This window comes from Neolamprologus multifasciatus, chromosome 4 (assembly GCF_963576455.1).
Source record: "Neolamprologus multifasciatus chromosome 4, fNeoMul1.2, whole genome shotgun sequence".
In the NCBI taxonomy this organism is placed as follows: domain Eukaryota; kingdom Metazoa; phylum Chordata; class Actinopteri; order Cichliformes; family Cichlidae; genus Neolamprologus; species Neolamprologus multifasciatus.
In genome coordinates, this window is record NC_140442.1 from 28686265 (window position 1) to 28701597 (window position 15333).

The 15333-nt window shown below is 41.5% G+C and overlaps 1 protein-coding gene across 4 annotated transcripts in view; it reads left to right on the top strand.

Moving 5' to 3' along the window:
- Nucleotides 1-15333, top strand: part of hdac5 (histone deacetylase 5) — a 69075-nt gene that overhangs the window by 18994 nt on the left and 34748 nt on the right. The window contains exon 1 of one of the 4 annotated variants that reach the window (XM_085158254.1): nt 1259-3895. The exons of the other annotated variants lie outside the window; for them this stretch is intronic. Within the exon in view, the coding sequence (XP_085014380.1) occupies nt 3739-3895 (157 nt within the window). The 5' untranslated portion in view covers nt 1259-3738. Of the gene's footprint in view, nt 1-1258; nt 3896-15333 lie in introns of those variants that run through there. 4 annotated transcript variants of the gene reach the window in all.

The window sequence follows — 15333 nt, forward strand, 5'->3', positions numbered from 1 at the left end:
TCTTTAAATCGAGTTGCCGACAGTCCTCGTGATTTTAAAAAAATGCTTGATATTTGCTACTGATGGTGTTAGTCAGGTGAGGGAGACATTTTTCATTCACGGTGAATGTAACGGCAGCTCCTGCTTTGCTCCATGTGCTGGATATGTGTGAGTAGTAGGTACCTGTGCGTCCTTCTCACAGCTTTTTTGACAGCTTTGTCTTGGGACGAGTGACGGGGTGACTGACTGGCTGTAATTTGGTTGTCATGGATACAGATGTAGTAGATACACGCGCACACGAGCACGCACAGACAGCAGTGTGACTCCAGGGGTTGATGCGCCTCAAATAGAAACGCAGAGATGAGTCATCCGCCAAGCTGCTGCAGTACACACAAACACACACACACACACACGCACACTCACCTTTAGTAGATGTGTTTGGTATGTTAGACCACTGAGATGTCAGACATGTTGCCTGGACAGTTTCATCTGCTACCATAAACACACGAAAGGCTGATTTTAAGCTAACAGCACAAGTCTTTAATAAATAATCATAGTGTTGGATAACAGAGCAGCAACACAGCAGCCCATTCAGTTTCAACAAGACAGGACACTTCAAGTTAACTTTCTGTATTTACATTTTCTCCCTTTGCTGTGTATATAGTCTTTACTTGTGAGTCATACTGAGGCAGCCTTAGATCTGCTGGAGGACACAGGGAGCTGTTTACACAGGAGGTGAGGATGATGAGGGAGATGAAGGTGATGAGGAGGAGGTGGGATAGAAGTGATGATAAAATGATTCAAAGAAACATTTCTGGAAAGGAAACAGCAGCGACAGTGGTCAACGCAGAGATGAAAAGCAGACGAATACATGAATTAGACGAGTCCTGAGCTGGTCTGCTGGATTTGTTCGTCTGTTAAATGTAAAATCACTGATTACACAGAGCTCAGTTTCTTCTCCTCTTTTGCTTTTCCTAATCCTTGCACTCTGCATTTGCCAGCAGCTGAGACATCCCATTATATTTCGTTACGAGGACCAAAACCTATTCTTAATGTGTAGCTTCTGTGATGACTGAATACTGAATGGAACAAACAAATACTGTAAAGAGCAGTTTCAATGAATAATATCCACGCTGACAGCAAAGTGAGGCGTGTAGCTTCTGGTTACAAAGAAGCCTTTGCAGGATTCTCTGTGACAGTTTTGTATTGGAAGTGAGTCAAAGGAGCTTGCAAAGAAAAAATGACTACGATGACCTGGATGACTGAGAACCTTCACAGACATATTGGAAGTGAGGTGACTGAAAAATGTCCGAAAGAAAATTCGGAAAAGAACATTTTTTTTGAAGCCCGGAGAACGACTGCTCAGGATCAGAATATAAGAAAACAAAAGTCTGGCTCACTGGAAGCAAAATGGGAAGAAATCAGAGGTGACTTAAGACTTACGCACAGTCTTGTAGTTATACTTAATTTAAATTCCTTTTTGAAAATTACATTTTTCAACAAAATGTCAAGAAACTGTTGTGAGTTTGTGTCCAAAGCGTCTTTGTATTGTGTTTAAGAGATTTTAACGAAAGCCTAACTAGATCTGGCCGTACTTTAACTACCAGCTTTTAACCACAAGGTGGTGCAAGTGAGGCAGTGTACTCTTTGTTTAACCCAGCAAGTCCTTAAGACCACAGACGTATTGGCAGCCTGGCAAGTGGCAGATGCTCTTAAAGAAATGGTGGTAGCGAATAAAAAAAGTTAAGCAGCCGTCAAACAATAACATCTTAAACCACTAGTAAAACACTGCCCCCTGGTGGTGGAAGTTGTAGCTAATTCAAACAAGTGTCTTTAAGGCTTCAACTTTTCTTTTCAATAAAAACTTGTTTAAGGGTTAAGTGAATGAAGCCTCACAAAAACAATCATTAACAATATTGTTAATGCAATTTAACAGCAAGTACAGCTTAAAGCTGCAGAACCATTCGCAGCACCAGCCTGATGGCGGTACTAAATGGAACAGTTATCAGGATTCCTCCTCTGGGAGCCATGAATGGCTTTGGCTGAATGTTGACATACTTTATTGGTCAGGTGGACATATCGGCCAGCTGGTGGCACTAAATGACCATTCAGCAGATTAGTAGGCTTTATCCTCTTGGCACTGTGGATGCTTGGAGCTGATATCACACTGCGATCTTACACTGACTGTGCCATCCCCCAGTGCCCGCTGCTAGCTAACATAAACACCTGCACGGCCACAATTTGTGCATCCAAAAAAAGGGGGGTCGTGGAGCTAGCAGAGCAAGAAGAGGTCCACGGTGCCCGCCCACACTCTTTGATTGACATACAATATTTGGCAAGCACAGCACAGAAACATGAAAGCACCCAGCGCCACCCTCCCATCCCCACCCCAGAGCTGCAGGCTTACTGCTCCCTCCTTCTCTCCTTCTCTCCCCTCTCTCTGTCTATTTTTATCTCTAGCTCCTCCTCTACCCTAGCAGGCTATTTTCAGCACTGTTCCCCCACCCCAATCGCCTGTGTTTGTAAATGCTTCTCTTCTCTTCTCTTCTCTTCTTCTCGTGTCCTTGCTCCCTCTCCTTCCTATGAAGTAAAATGAGCTGTTGTTGACTTTTCTCTGTATCCGTCTAACTTCCTTTCCACCCAGTGATCTACTTTCAGCCTCTCTCTCTCACTCGGTCACCCTCCTCCCTCCGTCTCCTGTCTCTCTGTCGACGTTCATTCAGTAGCTCAGTGAGCGTCTCTCACACACTCATCAGTGACTCTCAGTCAGTGAATATTAGCCGTCTGACCAGCAGCTGTTTGTGGTCGCTGTGTCGAGCACCACTGTCTTATGATAAGAGGACAGCGTGCCGTCTCCTCTCCCGCTGCTCAGTTTCTCAGCGAGGACTCCAAACTCGCCGTCCCAGCGTTCTTCCATTTCCTTCTCTGTCTGTCATTCTCTCAGTGCTTCGTTCTAATTTTGGAAACATGGAACCTCGGGGAGCGCTCTCCCAAAGCTATTTACGTCCTTGCCTCTCCTCCTCCTCCTCCACCTCCTCCTTGCTCTCCTCCTCTTCCTTCTCTTCCTCCTCCCTCTCGTCAGCCAGGAGGAGAACAGCGTGAGGATTCTTTGATGCACACAGAGCTGGGGAATTGGGCTGCTCCTCTGTCTGTATTTTTATTGTGTTGACGAGGCTGCAGCAGCTCCCCTCATCGCCGCTCCTCGCTCTCACAGCCTGTGGGTGACTGGATTTTCCCTCGCAGCTGAATGGAAGAAACAAACTTTCTGTTCCTTCCATCTGCAACACACCCCAACAGCACTGGAGCCAGCACTGTGTTTCTGCATGGATCAGGACTGCAGGTGATGTAGGTACAGAGAAATAAACCAAAAGACCACACAGACACTTTTCAGGTGGTCTCCTTTGGCTGTTGACATTTTGATTGATCTGCGAAGCCCAGCGGAGGGGAGGCTTTCTGTGGGCTGCAGCCGAGACGACGATATTAGAAAGGAGGAGTTTGCTCAAAGTGTCGCCCGCTCGTCATCACAACTCGAGCTGAGCAGTCAGAGACGGCAGAAGCTCCAGGAGTCCGATGGAGACTGGATTACACAAGAGAAGCACAGAGGTGTTCGGTTATTTTCTTTTCTTGTGATTTGCGGCCGTTCCCCGCAGAAGTTAGTTTTGAAGTTTTCAGTTTAACTGTATGGGTCTACGGCATGCCTGTGTCTCGGATGAAGAAGTGACTGGTTTAACAAAATAAAGCGCCGGCTCTCGCCTTGGCATGCTGTTGCATCCCACCGTGTCAGGATTGTGCGCCATGTTGCAGACCATCTATGAGACTGAGTCCTGTTTTTCCTCCAGCAGCACAGACAGCCACCATCAGCCTCTGGAGCTCCTGAGCGGCAACAGGGGCTCCAGCGCTGCCATGCCCACCGCTGGTGAGTCATCTATGGGAAAGTAGGGGTGGGGGGAGAGGGAAGGTGGGAGGGAGGGAGTGGGGGTGCTGCGGTGTGCTGGAGTTTGATTAAAACTGATGAATAATTTGACGTTTTCTCTCATAAGGAACGCCCGTGTGGTATTTGTGTTGAAGTTTGTCAGCTGGAGCAGCAGCACTCGCAGCTCGCTGAGGAGACGGTGGTACCTGAGCACACTAAGTGCTCGCTGTCCACAGTTTGCGTCAAACTGTGCACTCCACAGATACCTCATACACGTATTTTTAGATTCAACGTGACTTCCCACATCTCGTCTGTATCGTCTTCTCCAGCAAACACATTGAGGATAAATATTGATGGATGTGTTTAGAAATCATAGATTTAAGTAGAATAACTGTGTGCAGGTTTCCAGTGCAAGTCGTCAGTGTTACAACGCAAAAGAAAATATCCTGCTTCCATAGTTTATCCCTGCAGTACAGTTAAACAGACATTTTCTCACAATTGGAACTTTTAACTCTTTAAAAAAAAATCGAAATATGTGTAAAAGTCTCTGGTTTGACATTGAAAGAGAAAGCTCCACATGTTAAAACAAAAAGAAAAATGAATCCGATTTTTAGAAATAAAGTGCAAGTTGACGAGCCTGACAGAAGGTCAAAGAGAGATGAGACTCAGTCTTCTTTGTAAGAAGAATATTTCACTCTTAAAGCAAAAAAGCAGTTCTCGCTCTTCTTCACGTTTCTTAGAGAAGAAGGGCGGAAAGCCCCGACCAGTCTCTCTTGATCTCTTGCAAAAGGTCTGAGTATTTTTGTAGTTTATGTAGATGGTTTCTCAGTCTGGACACACTTTCTGTCATTCCGGCTCATTCTGTAGACTAAGTTAGCTTTGGGAATCCTTTGGGCATCTTTAGGAAATTGACAGTGTTATAATTATTTATTTTTGGCTACTCCTATAATGCCAAACACAAATGTACACTAGTAGGAAACATGGGTAATGAAATGGATTTTCTGAGCTTTAGGTAGAGTAGAACTGGCCAAACAATGGTGCGAAAATGAGGTGAAGCGGTGTTGAAATGTAGCTTGATGACAGCAGGCTGGAACTAAGAGGATGTATATTGACTCTAATCTTCTTTTGGCTGCCGTTACAATGTTGGCTCCGTGCATGTGTGTGTGTGTTCAGAATTAAAGACTTGCAGAGATTGAAGACGCTGTTAATGAAGTAGCTCAAGATTTGTTAGATTTACATGTGTAGTTGCCCAAAATTCCTTTAAATGAAGTAATGAATTTCCTCTTAGATTGCAAAATGAAAACAACCTGATTACTGTCTGTTTGTTTATATCATTATAACTGGTGAACTATGTGCACATCTTAGGCTTCTCAAAAAAAGAGAATGTCACAAAAAAGAACTTAACAAAAGAACTTTCACATGTACCCTGAAATATATCGAGTCTTCTTTTGTTTGAATTTTGATTATAGCTTATAATCAAAGCCAGCCTCTCTGATTATTAGAAGAGATATATTACAACACACAAATGGCCAAAATGTTCAAAGAAATGTTTGTCTGTACACCCATGACTTTACTCCGTTACTCCTTTACTGTGGATTACTGCGTCAGTGCATCGTAGTTGTGGCATTGCAAGGCTGTTATTGAGGTTTCTTTGATAGTGGCCTTTGGCTTTTCTGGATTTTCGAGTTTGGGAGTTTGTCATTTTCATCTACTCCAGAGATTCTCTGTAAGGTTCAGGTCAGGTGAGTTCGTTGGCCAGTTTCATTTTGCACTGTGGACAAGTGCTAATACCTAAATAAAGATATCAACATCTCGAGGAGACTGTGGATCCTTCACACTGCACTTAAAACACTGGGATATCTTCCTTTAAGTTCTTGAGCCTTGATTTCTAAATGCAATGCAACATTTACGTTCATCTGAAAAGACTTCGGGCCACTGATGAACAGGTAAGACATTTCTCAAGTCTTTGGTTCAGTAGTGGGTTAATCGTAGGGAAGTGACAGATGTAGCATCTTTTCCTGAAGACGTCTGTGCACGGTGGTTCTCGATGCACTGGCAACAGCCTCAGTCCGTCCAACGTTTAGAATCAACTTTTCTTGACCATCATCTCAACACTTCAGTCACCCGGGCTCCTTGTGGATCTTTTCCTATCACACTTTTCCCTTCCAGTAAACTTTCCATGCTTTGGTACGACACTCTGTGAATCCTGTGTTTTCAGCCTTTTCAGCAATGACCTAATGTGGCTTACTCTCGTTGTTGCTCGTCAGTGACTGTAATCTGAACAACTGTCAAGTTGGTAGTTTTCCCTTGATTGTGGTTATTTGTATTCTACTAGCGCAAGAGATGCACGACAGTTCTCTTGCTCTAGTAGGCTGGAACTTTATGTAACCACCAAGTAAAAGTTTACCTTTATAAATGATATTCTACCGTCAGTAACAGCAGCTGTCACCTATTGCTATTCCTGTGGACGTTACAGGCTCCTGTTGTATAGATAACCCTTTAATGTATTTACCACCCGTCAGCCGTATCCTTTTCTCCTATTGGTAGTTGATCCAATCCCTTGTCTCAAAGTTGAAAGTTTAAATTAGTCCTTGCCCACTATGTGTCAGTAAAGGTTATTTTGGTTTGGTAAGTAGCTTAAATTCATTGACGTTCACAACAGTATAATCAGTGCTTGCTGTGTGGACGCATCTGTACAGGCATGTTTAACCCTTTAAAGCTGGTCAGAGCGGGCACGCTCCGTTTTGCGTAACAATTTTTAAATCCCTGTAGAACTGGAACCGCGTAAGCTAGCGCAATAATTTTTTTTTGCATATGAAACCAGAGGAGTTGTACTTACATCTTATGCCATCAGCTTGTCCTCGGTCACGGTTTCCTTCCACATATAGCTTTGCAAAAATTGCATAAAAAGTGCTTGCAGCAACAAAAACATAATATTCCAGAAACACGCTTTGCCGATCCGATCAGCTGTTCGTAACACTTCCCACACTGAAAAAGACGTCAATGCGAACTATCCCATCGGAAGTGGCGTCATTTTCGCGGAAAATGTAGTTTTTTACTTGTAGGCCTTAAAAGCCTATACTGGTGTTTTTATAAGTCATGTTTGACTCTATACTTTTCTGAATAGTTGCTGGGATGCTTAGAACTTGAATTGCACTGCTGGAAATAGTTCATTTTGATACACATGCTGTTTTCTTTGCAAATTTGCATCATAGGATTGTTTTTTGTTTTTCCTGCAGTATATAAAAATTGCTGCATCTCCAAAATAAAACTATGAAGACACTCAAAATAAATTTCCTGTTGTTGTAAACTATTTTTTGCAACTTTTTTGTATTTAACGTTTTGAGGGATAAGCCTCTTAAATTTCTCCAAGTAGAAATATATGTTAAAAAAAAAACGATTTTCAATTTTTTTGTAGTTTATTGCACTTTTTTGCAATTAATGTAGTTACTATGTACTTAATGCATACATATTATTAAAATATGGGCTATAACAGTTGTATTGATGTATATCAACTTGAAATGCTCCCAAAAATGGCTCCACAGCATGTAAAAATATAATGTAAGCTCTGGTGGACTTGGTTCTATGGTAGGTCTTAAAGGGTTAAATCCACCACTGTCTGTTTTGGTCTCCACCGCCTGTTGTAGGAAATGTGCTCTGCTTTGTTCATCCGATACTTTCTGAACTTTTCCATCTGCTTAACTGTAAGCATTCAATGAGAGCTTTTTGTACTCTGAACTGTTGTCGGATGCTGAAATGACCAAGCAAGATCACAACCGTGAGACTCAACCAAAAGCTATAGAGTGTAAAAACACAATGACGAAATATACAGTGTTAAACGCTGAGGAGGCCTGCTTCATGGGGGTGATAATTCTTTAAGGTTTCGTTACCGTTACTGGTTCACTTTACATTGTGACCACTGAAGTTGAAATATAAAAACATAACTTAGTGCATCTTTAAAGCTACGTATATTCTGTGGCACGATTAATTGTACCAGATGTTCTCAAGTACTTTCAGCCCAGTGTAACACAACAGACAAGATCCACTGTGGATGACCTACAGTCTGCCATCCCATAATGCTTAACCCACCCATCAGTCTCTATAGCAACACCACACATGTGACTCCTCTCCCTCTCTCTAAGCTTCTAATTTGTCTAAAGTACACACAGCCATTATACTATTTTTACCTCACTCTCCCTCTTCCTCTGCCTTTTCTTTCTCTGCTCTGTCTCTCTGTCTCATGGCTTTTTTTAGAGTGTTTTGCAGGGCTGACGTCATAGTGCCTATTTTCTTTTAGCAATGCAGAGTGAACAAGACGGGGAGAAAGAAAGCAGGAGAAACGAAAAATATTGGTTTCCAGAAATACCTCCCAGCAGAAGCAGCACCAGTGTGAAACAGGAGTGATAGAACCAGAGAAAGAGTGTAAAGTAATCCAAATTGGACTTCAAACTCCATATCCCTGATGGGATACATCATGCGATTTTCAAAATATTTGCAGTGACAAATCTTGGCCAACACTTAGTAAAGCATCTTCGACTCTGTCTGGATACTGACTGGATCACAGTTGCTTTAAAGCAGCCACATGAGGTATTCCTGTCAGAGGCATCAGTGGGAAATTCCCAGTTAGTAGATTGTAGGACTGTAACACTGCAGCCAGGCTGACAAAGAGTCAGAGGTCCGCTGAGCCAAGCATTCCTTTAAACTGAACTAGTAGACTTCATTAATTTCCTCACAAATAAAATATTAAATATTCAAAAAATATTCAAAACCACCTCACAGACATATCATTATTTACAGATACTTTCAGTAGTACAGATATTTATTTAGACTCTTTCTCTCTGATTCATTTTTCTGATTGTTTTCCTCCAAATCATCAACGTGTCTGTTTCCATTCCTACAAAAGTGCTTAATGTCCTACCATTAATTAATGCTTCAATTTTAAATATAATCAGTCTCTATCTGTATTACTGGCCTGTGTACCACACGCCTTTAAGGTGGCAGTAATTAAACTGTTACTTAAAAAGCCATCACTTGACCCAGCTTGGTAGAAATTATAGTCCAATCTCCAACCTTCCTTTCATCTCTAAAATCCTTGAAAGAGTAGTTGTCAAACAGCTAACAGATCATCTGCAGAGGAATGGTTTATTTGAAGAGTTTCAGTCAGGTTTCAGAGCTCATCACAGCACAGAAACAGCTTTATTGAAGGTTACAAATGATCTTCTTATAGCCTCTGACAGTGGACTCATCTCTGTGCTTGTCCTGTTAAGCCTCAGTGCTGCGTTCAATATTCTTGACCTTAATATTTTATTACAGAGATTAGAACATGCTGCAGGTATTACAGGTACTGAACACAGTGGTTTGAATCATATCTATCTAACAGACTCTGGTTTGCTCATTTAAAGGGGGGAAGTCTTCTAAAACACACTGATGTTAATTATATATATAATTATAATTATATATATAGATGATACCCAGCTTTATCTGTCTACTAAGCCAGATGACCACACCGATAGTTAAACTGTAGGAATACCTTAAAGACATGAAAACCTGAGTGACCTCGAATTTTCTTCTTCTAAACTCAGATAAAACTGAGGATATTGTACTTGGCTATAAAACCCTTAGAAACATGGTGTTTAACCAGATACTTACTCTGGACTGCACTACCTTGTCCTCCAATAACAGTAAGAGTCATTGTTGACCAGCACATTAGACAAATATGTAGGACCGCTTTCTTCCATTTGCACAATATCTCTAAAATTAGAACCATGCTGTCTCAGAGTGACGCTGGAAAATTAGTTCATGCATTTATTACTTCTAGGCTGGACGACTGTACCTCATTATTATTAGAATGTCTTAAAAACTCTGTGAAATACCTTCAGTTGGTCCAAAATGCTGAAGTGAGAGTCCTGACAGGGACTAGAAAGAGAGAGCAGATTTATCGAATACTGGCCTCTTTATTGGCTCTGTTAAATCCAGAATCACACTTAAGTTTTTTCTCCTGATGAACAAGGTCTTGAATAATCAGGCCCCACCTTATCTTAAAGACCTCATATTAGGGTGATTTGGTAATATGTGGTTCCTACAATATTCAAAAGTAGAATGGGAGACAGAGCCGTCAGCTTCCAGATCCCAGATTTGATTGCTACTTCTAAGAATACGGTTAAAACATCCTTTTTCATAAAACGTATAGTTAGGGGTAGATCAAGTGACCCTGAATCTTTCCTTAGTTATGGTGCAGTTGGCTTCACCAATGCACTGAGCGTTTGCCACCTCTTTTCACTCATCATGTTTTTTTACACCTCTACATTTAATAATTAGTTATTATTAATCTCTGGCTCTCTTCCACAGTGTGTCTTTTATCCTGTTTCCTCCGCTCACCCCTAACCAGTCACTGCAGATGGCCCCGCCCCTCCCTGAGCCTCGTTCTACTGGAGGTTTCTTCCTGTTAAAAGAGAGTTTTTCCTTCCCACTGTTGCCAGGTGCTTGCAAATAGGGGGTTATTTGATTGTTGACTTTTCTCTGTATTATTGTAGGTTCTATTATAAAGCAGCTGCTTTTGTGATTTGGCGCCTTACTAATAAAATTGAATTGAATAAGACAGAAATGGTTCATTTCAAAATAAAGTACTTGGGGATTTTTATCCTGATAACGTAATTTATAGTTGAGCGGCTGTAGATCATTTTTATTTCCTTCATGCTCATTATTATGGAGAATGTTTATATGGTTTGCAACATCTAAAATGAGCCATTTGACAAACAATATTAAATACTGAAGAATCTTAGTTTCATTATGCCAATTCTTAGAAGAAAATGGAAAAATGTAAAATTTTTTAAAAGTAACAATATTTAATACAAAATGAAGTCAATGAGACTGCTTTCACATTTACATTGTTCTACTTTTCTGTTAATTAGTCTTTTTATCCAGTAGTTTGACAATTTTCCTGAAGTACCTTTGGCCAAATGGAATCTCCTTGTGCTGGTGATTTCAGTGCTTCCTTGTGTGGTGGATGGATGCACACAGTGTACAGACTTGCTTTTATGGACGTTATGGAGCTAACAGTCATTGCATTTGTTTGCTTGGTCCTTATCCATTAATTAAACTGCAATTTGTGGTCCATTGATTAGCCACTTCAACTTGCTGTTTGAATAAAGAGGACATGGCTAGTAATAGAAAATCACAAAATGCTTGCTAAATTACTAATGCTAGCTCTGTTTCCATGCAACCCACAGATAGTACCTGATCTCAGGTAAATCAGAGTCAGGGTTAGTCGGGTTATCTAGTTTGTCTATCCACTATTAATCTACCCTCAAAGACCAGAAGTTTTTTCACAATGTGCATGCACATATTAACAGTCCTCCAGTGTTAATGGCACATGCACATGCTCATCAAATCGACTGGTGCTATGTATTCTATGGAGGCAAGCGTACTTAAGCCTGCTTACAGAGTTAACAACTAACTGTGGCTGCATGATGACAGTAATTTAAAGGTGGTGCACACATGCAATGAGAGAAGCTCATGGGACAGAACACTCTTTGAGATGCAAGGAGAAATATTGATGTTGATTTTTTACATGTTACTGGACAAGCAGTAACATGTTTGTCCAGTAACATGCAGTGGTGGCTTTGCTTGCCCTGACTGAATGCCACTGATGCACATTTATTTAATTGGAGTTCTTCACGCCTTCATTTTTAGCTTGCTTTATAATAAACTCTCTGGTTTTATGAGGTGACCTAGTCACTGTGCAGAAAGTGTGCCTGTGTATCTTATTAGGGCCAGGGTATAATGACCAGTCCGTCTTGTTTCCATCCAGATTCATTGACTGGACGAAGTGGACCCACAGTCTGTCTTTCACTCTTTTTTGGTGCATGAATGACTGCGTGGTGCTGCAGTGAGCAGTAGTCAGTTAGAAGCTGATACTGGATGATTGACTAAAATGTTGCCTAAGCCCTGCCTCTGTGTCAGACTGTACGTTAGTGTGTGTTTACCAGACTATAAATGTCTTCAGTTTGACGTCAGACGCTGGCTGCTGTGGAATGCTGCTCCGTTGCCAAACGGACTGTTGTACCCACACTCACAGACCGGTCTCTCACGTACACACACATATACAGACAGAGTGTGTGTTGTAGTGGAAGGGGAGACACGTGCGTCACAGTGAAACTCCAGAATATTTGTTTAGGTAATTTGTGAACGGCTGCACACATATGCACAGACACACTTGTTTATCCAGAGCTCCCACTCTTTGGGCATTTTTGGTCACAAACCAGCAGCCTGAAAAGCTTCTGCTGATTTCATATACCTGTGTCATGAAGCACTTGTTCACTCGCTGTAGATCCACTTCATGTTTCTCTTCAGCTCCGCTATGATCTGAAGCCAAAGTCGTCACAATCTAACAGGCTTGGCCCTACTGTGGATGTTCCTGTTTGATTAGCTTAGAAGCCACATGGGAAGCGTCAGACATCAGAGACCAATCGGACCAACTCAGAAAGGTCAAAGGTCAGACTTCACAGTAGGTAAAACCTAATTAAATTTCCTCCCGGGTTTGCAGACAGGAAATGTCCTGATGTCACAGCGTGTGTGACGTTTCCTAAGACGTAGCCTGATCCTCTCATAGCGGTCACCAGGAGAGCAAAGGCAGGTCATGGTTACAGCCCTTCTCCCGGACACAGTGATGGCTGCTGATGGAGCAGGAATACTAGGACCTCTCTGCCCCTCTCTCTCATTGCTCTCATCTTTTACTCCCAGCACTAAATTACAAATGACCAGAGTCTCCGTTATATCGCAGCCTTTGGGAGTGAAGAAAGTAAGAAAACAGATTTATATTGGTTTATTAAAGTTACCTTTCACATTTTATCTGACACCCCTTCACTGATATAGACAGAACGTTTTCTGTGTCTTGCTCAGACCCTCTGAGGTGCTGGATCTGTAACTTCTCCGTCCCAGCATACAGACTGTGTGTTGATGCTGACGGTGCTTGTTGGTGCAAATGTAACACTTCTTTGTCTTGTAAGGCAGCGGTCTCCAACCTTTTTTGCGCCACGGACCGGTTTATGCCCGACAATATTTTCACGGACCGGCCTTTAAGGTGTCGCGGATAAATACAACAAAATAAAACTAGTACTGGTACCGAAAAAAGAAGATTTATTCATAACACACGTGAAAAGACCCAGGAAAAACCAAGTTAACGATAAAACGATAACAAAATAACGCTGAAAACAGATAAAAACCCTGAAAACCATACATTTCACACCTGAGCCTCAACTCTCGCGGCCCGGTACCAGTCCGAGGCCCGGGGGTTGGGGACCGCTGTTGTAAGGGAAAAACACAAACAGTCTATGAAAACATTTAGGGAACATTTAAACATTCAAAGTGAGAAAAGGAGAGTTTTCCACTGCCTGGCTCATAGTTCATCTAGCATCGCTCCAGGTATCTTATAGCAGCAGCCTGGAGAGCACATCATTATCTAAATTACAGGTTGTCTTATCTAAAATATAAACATGGGCTAATGATCTAAGTAAATATTAGCAGACAGACTGTTATGGGTGCGTGCATCGAGTCCAACATGGTTAAAACATCATCTGATCTCCCAAATTCCCGGACGGCTACGCAGGACCTTTGCGATACTCATCCCCAGTGTTAACCTGTTGCTTCTTTGCGCTTCCGAGGGCCAAAACTAAAGAATCAGTCCAAATGAGATCATACAAACTCTCCCCCCCTCTTCCTCTTTCTCTCTCACTAACATTCACTTATACACACAAGTGATCAGTATAAGCTGATTGGAGCTGCTAAGCTGATTGGAACCTTCCGCTGCTGAGGCTTGTAGCTTAAATGTACTTCAGAGAAAAAAGAAGACGAGTACATTGCAACAAATGCAGAGAGCGAGTGACGACAGTCAGCTTAAACTGAGTGCATTTCTGTACGCACACAAATGATGCTTCATTTCTGTTCAAATCAAGCCGTTCTTATTGTGAAAAAGCCTTTAAGAGAGTAGCCAGTGTCCAAAAGCAGGTTTTGTTTGTAGGTTATATTAAGAAAGCTCACCAATTAATCAGTATCACAGCTTAATCACAGCGTAATTATTAATCAGAGGTCATAGCCTGTTGACACACTTAAAATAAGTCAGCTGCTGGGCTTAGTGAGGCTTTGTCTGAAGCAGGAAATCAATACGAATCTGGCATTTCAATTAACCCTTTAAGACCTACCATAGAACCAAGTCCACCAGAGCTTATATTATATGTTTACATGCTGTGGAGCCATTTTTGGGAGCATTTCAAGTTTCTATACATCAATACAACCATTACAGCCTAGATTTTAATAATATGTATGAATTAAGTGCATAGTAATTACATAAATTGCAAAAAAGTGCAATAAACTACAAAAAAATTTAAAATCATTTTTGTTTTTTTAACATATATTTCTAGTTAGAGAAATTTAAGAGTCTTATCCCTCAAAACTGCAAATACAAAAAAGTTGCACAAAATAGTTTCCCACCACAGGAAATTTAATTTGAGTGTCTTCATAGTTTTATTTTTGAAATACACCAATTTCTATACACTGCAGGAAAAACGAAAATAAATATTATAATGCAAATTTTCAAAAAAGCAGCATATGCATCAAAATAAACTATTTCCAGCAGTGCAATATGAGTCCTAAGCATCCCAGAAACGACACAGAAAGTCATAAAGTCAAACATAACTTTTAAAAACACCAGTATAGGCTCATTGAGGCCCAGACGGTAAAAAACTACATTTCCGCGAAAATGACGTCACTTCCGGTTTCGGGCAGGTCATGGCAGATAGGTCGCGCTGACGTCTAATCCAATGTAGGAAGTGTTATGAACAGCTGATCGGATCGGCAAAGCGTGTTTCTGGAATATTATGTTTTTGTTGCTGCAAGTGCTTTTTATGCAGTTTTTGCAAAGCTATATGTGGAAGGAAACTGTGACCGAGGACAAGCTGATGGCATAAGATGTAAGTACAACTCCTCCGGCTTCATATGCAAAAAAAATTATTGCGCTAGCTCACGTGGTTGCAGAGCTACCGGGATTTAAAAATAGTTACGCAAAACAGAGCGTGCCCGCTCCGACCGGCTTTAAAGGGTTAAGAACAAGTTTTCTTTGCTTGCTACTTGTACTACTGTAATAATCTGTCACTATTAGTATGTAAAGCACATGCTAGCATGTTACTGCAGTGTCCTTTAGTGTAGCCGTGCTGAATAAAGGCTGACTTAAGCGCTGGAGCTCAGTGCTACCCACTGCTGCTTGTGAATATTTTTAGGCAGCAGGACTGTCCCCCTCACTTTTCTTACAACACTATCACAGCCCATCTGAATGACATGGAAGCTGTCTCTATGTGGGTGTGTATGCGATGAGTGATGCAATAATCTGCTGTGTCCCTGACATTTTCCACACTAATCAATCACTCATTTCTCTATTCTCTCTCTCT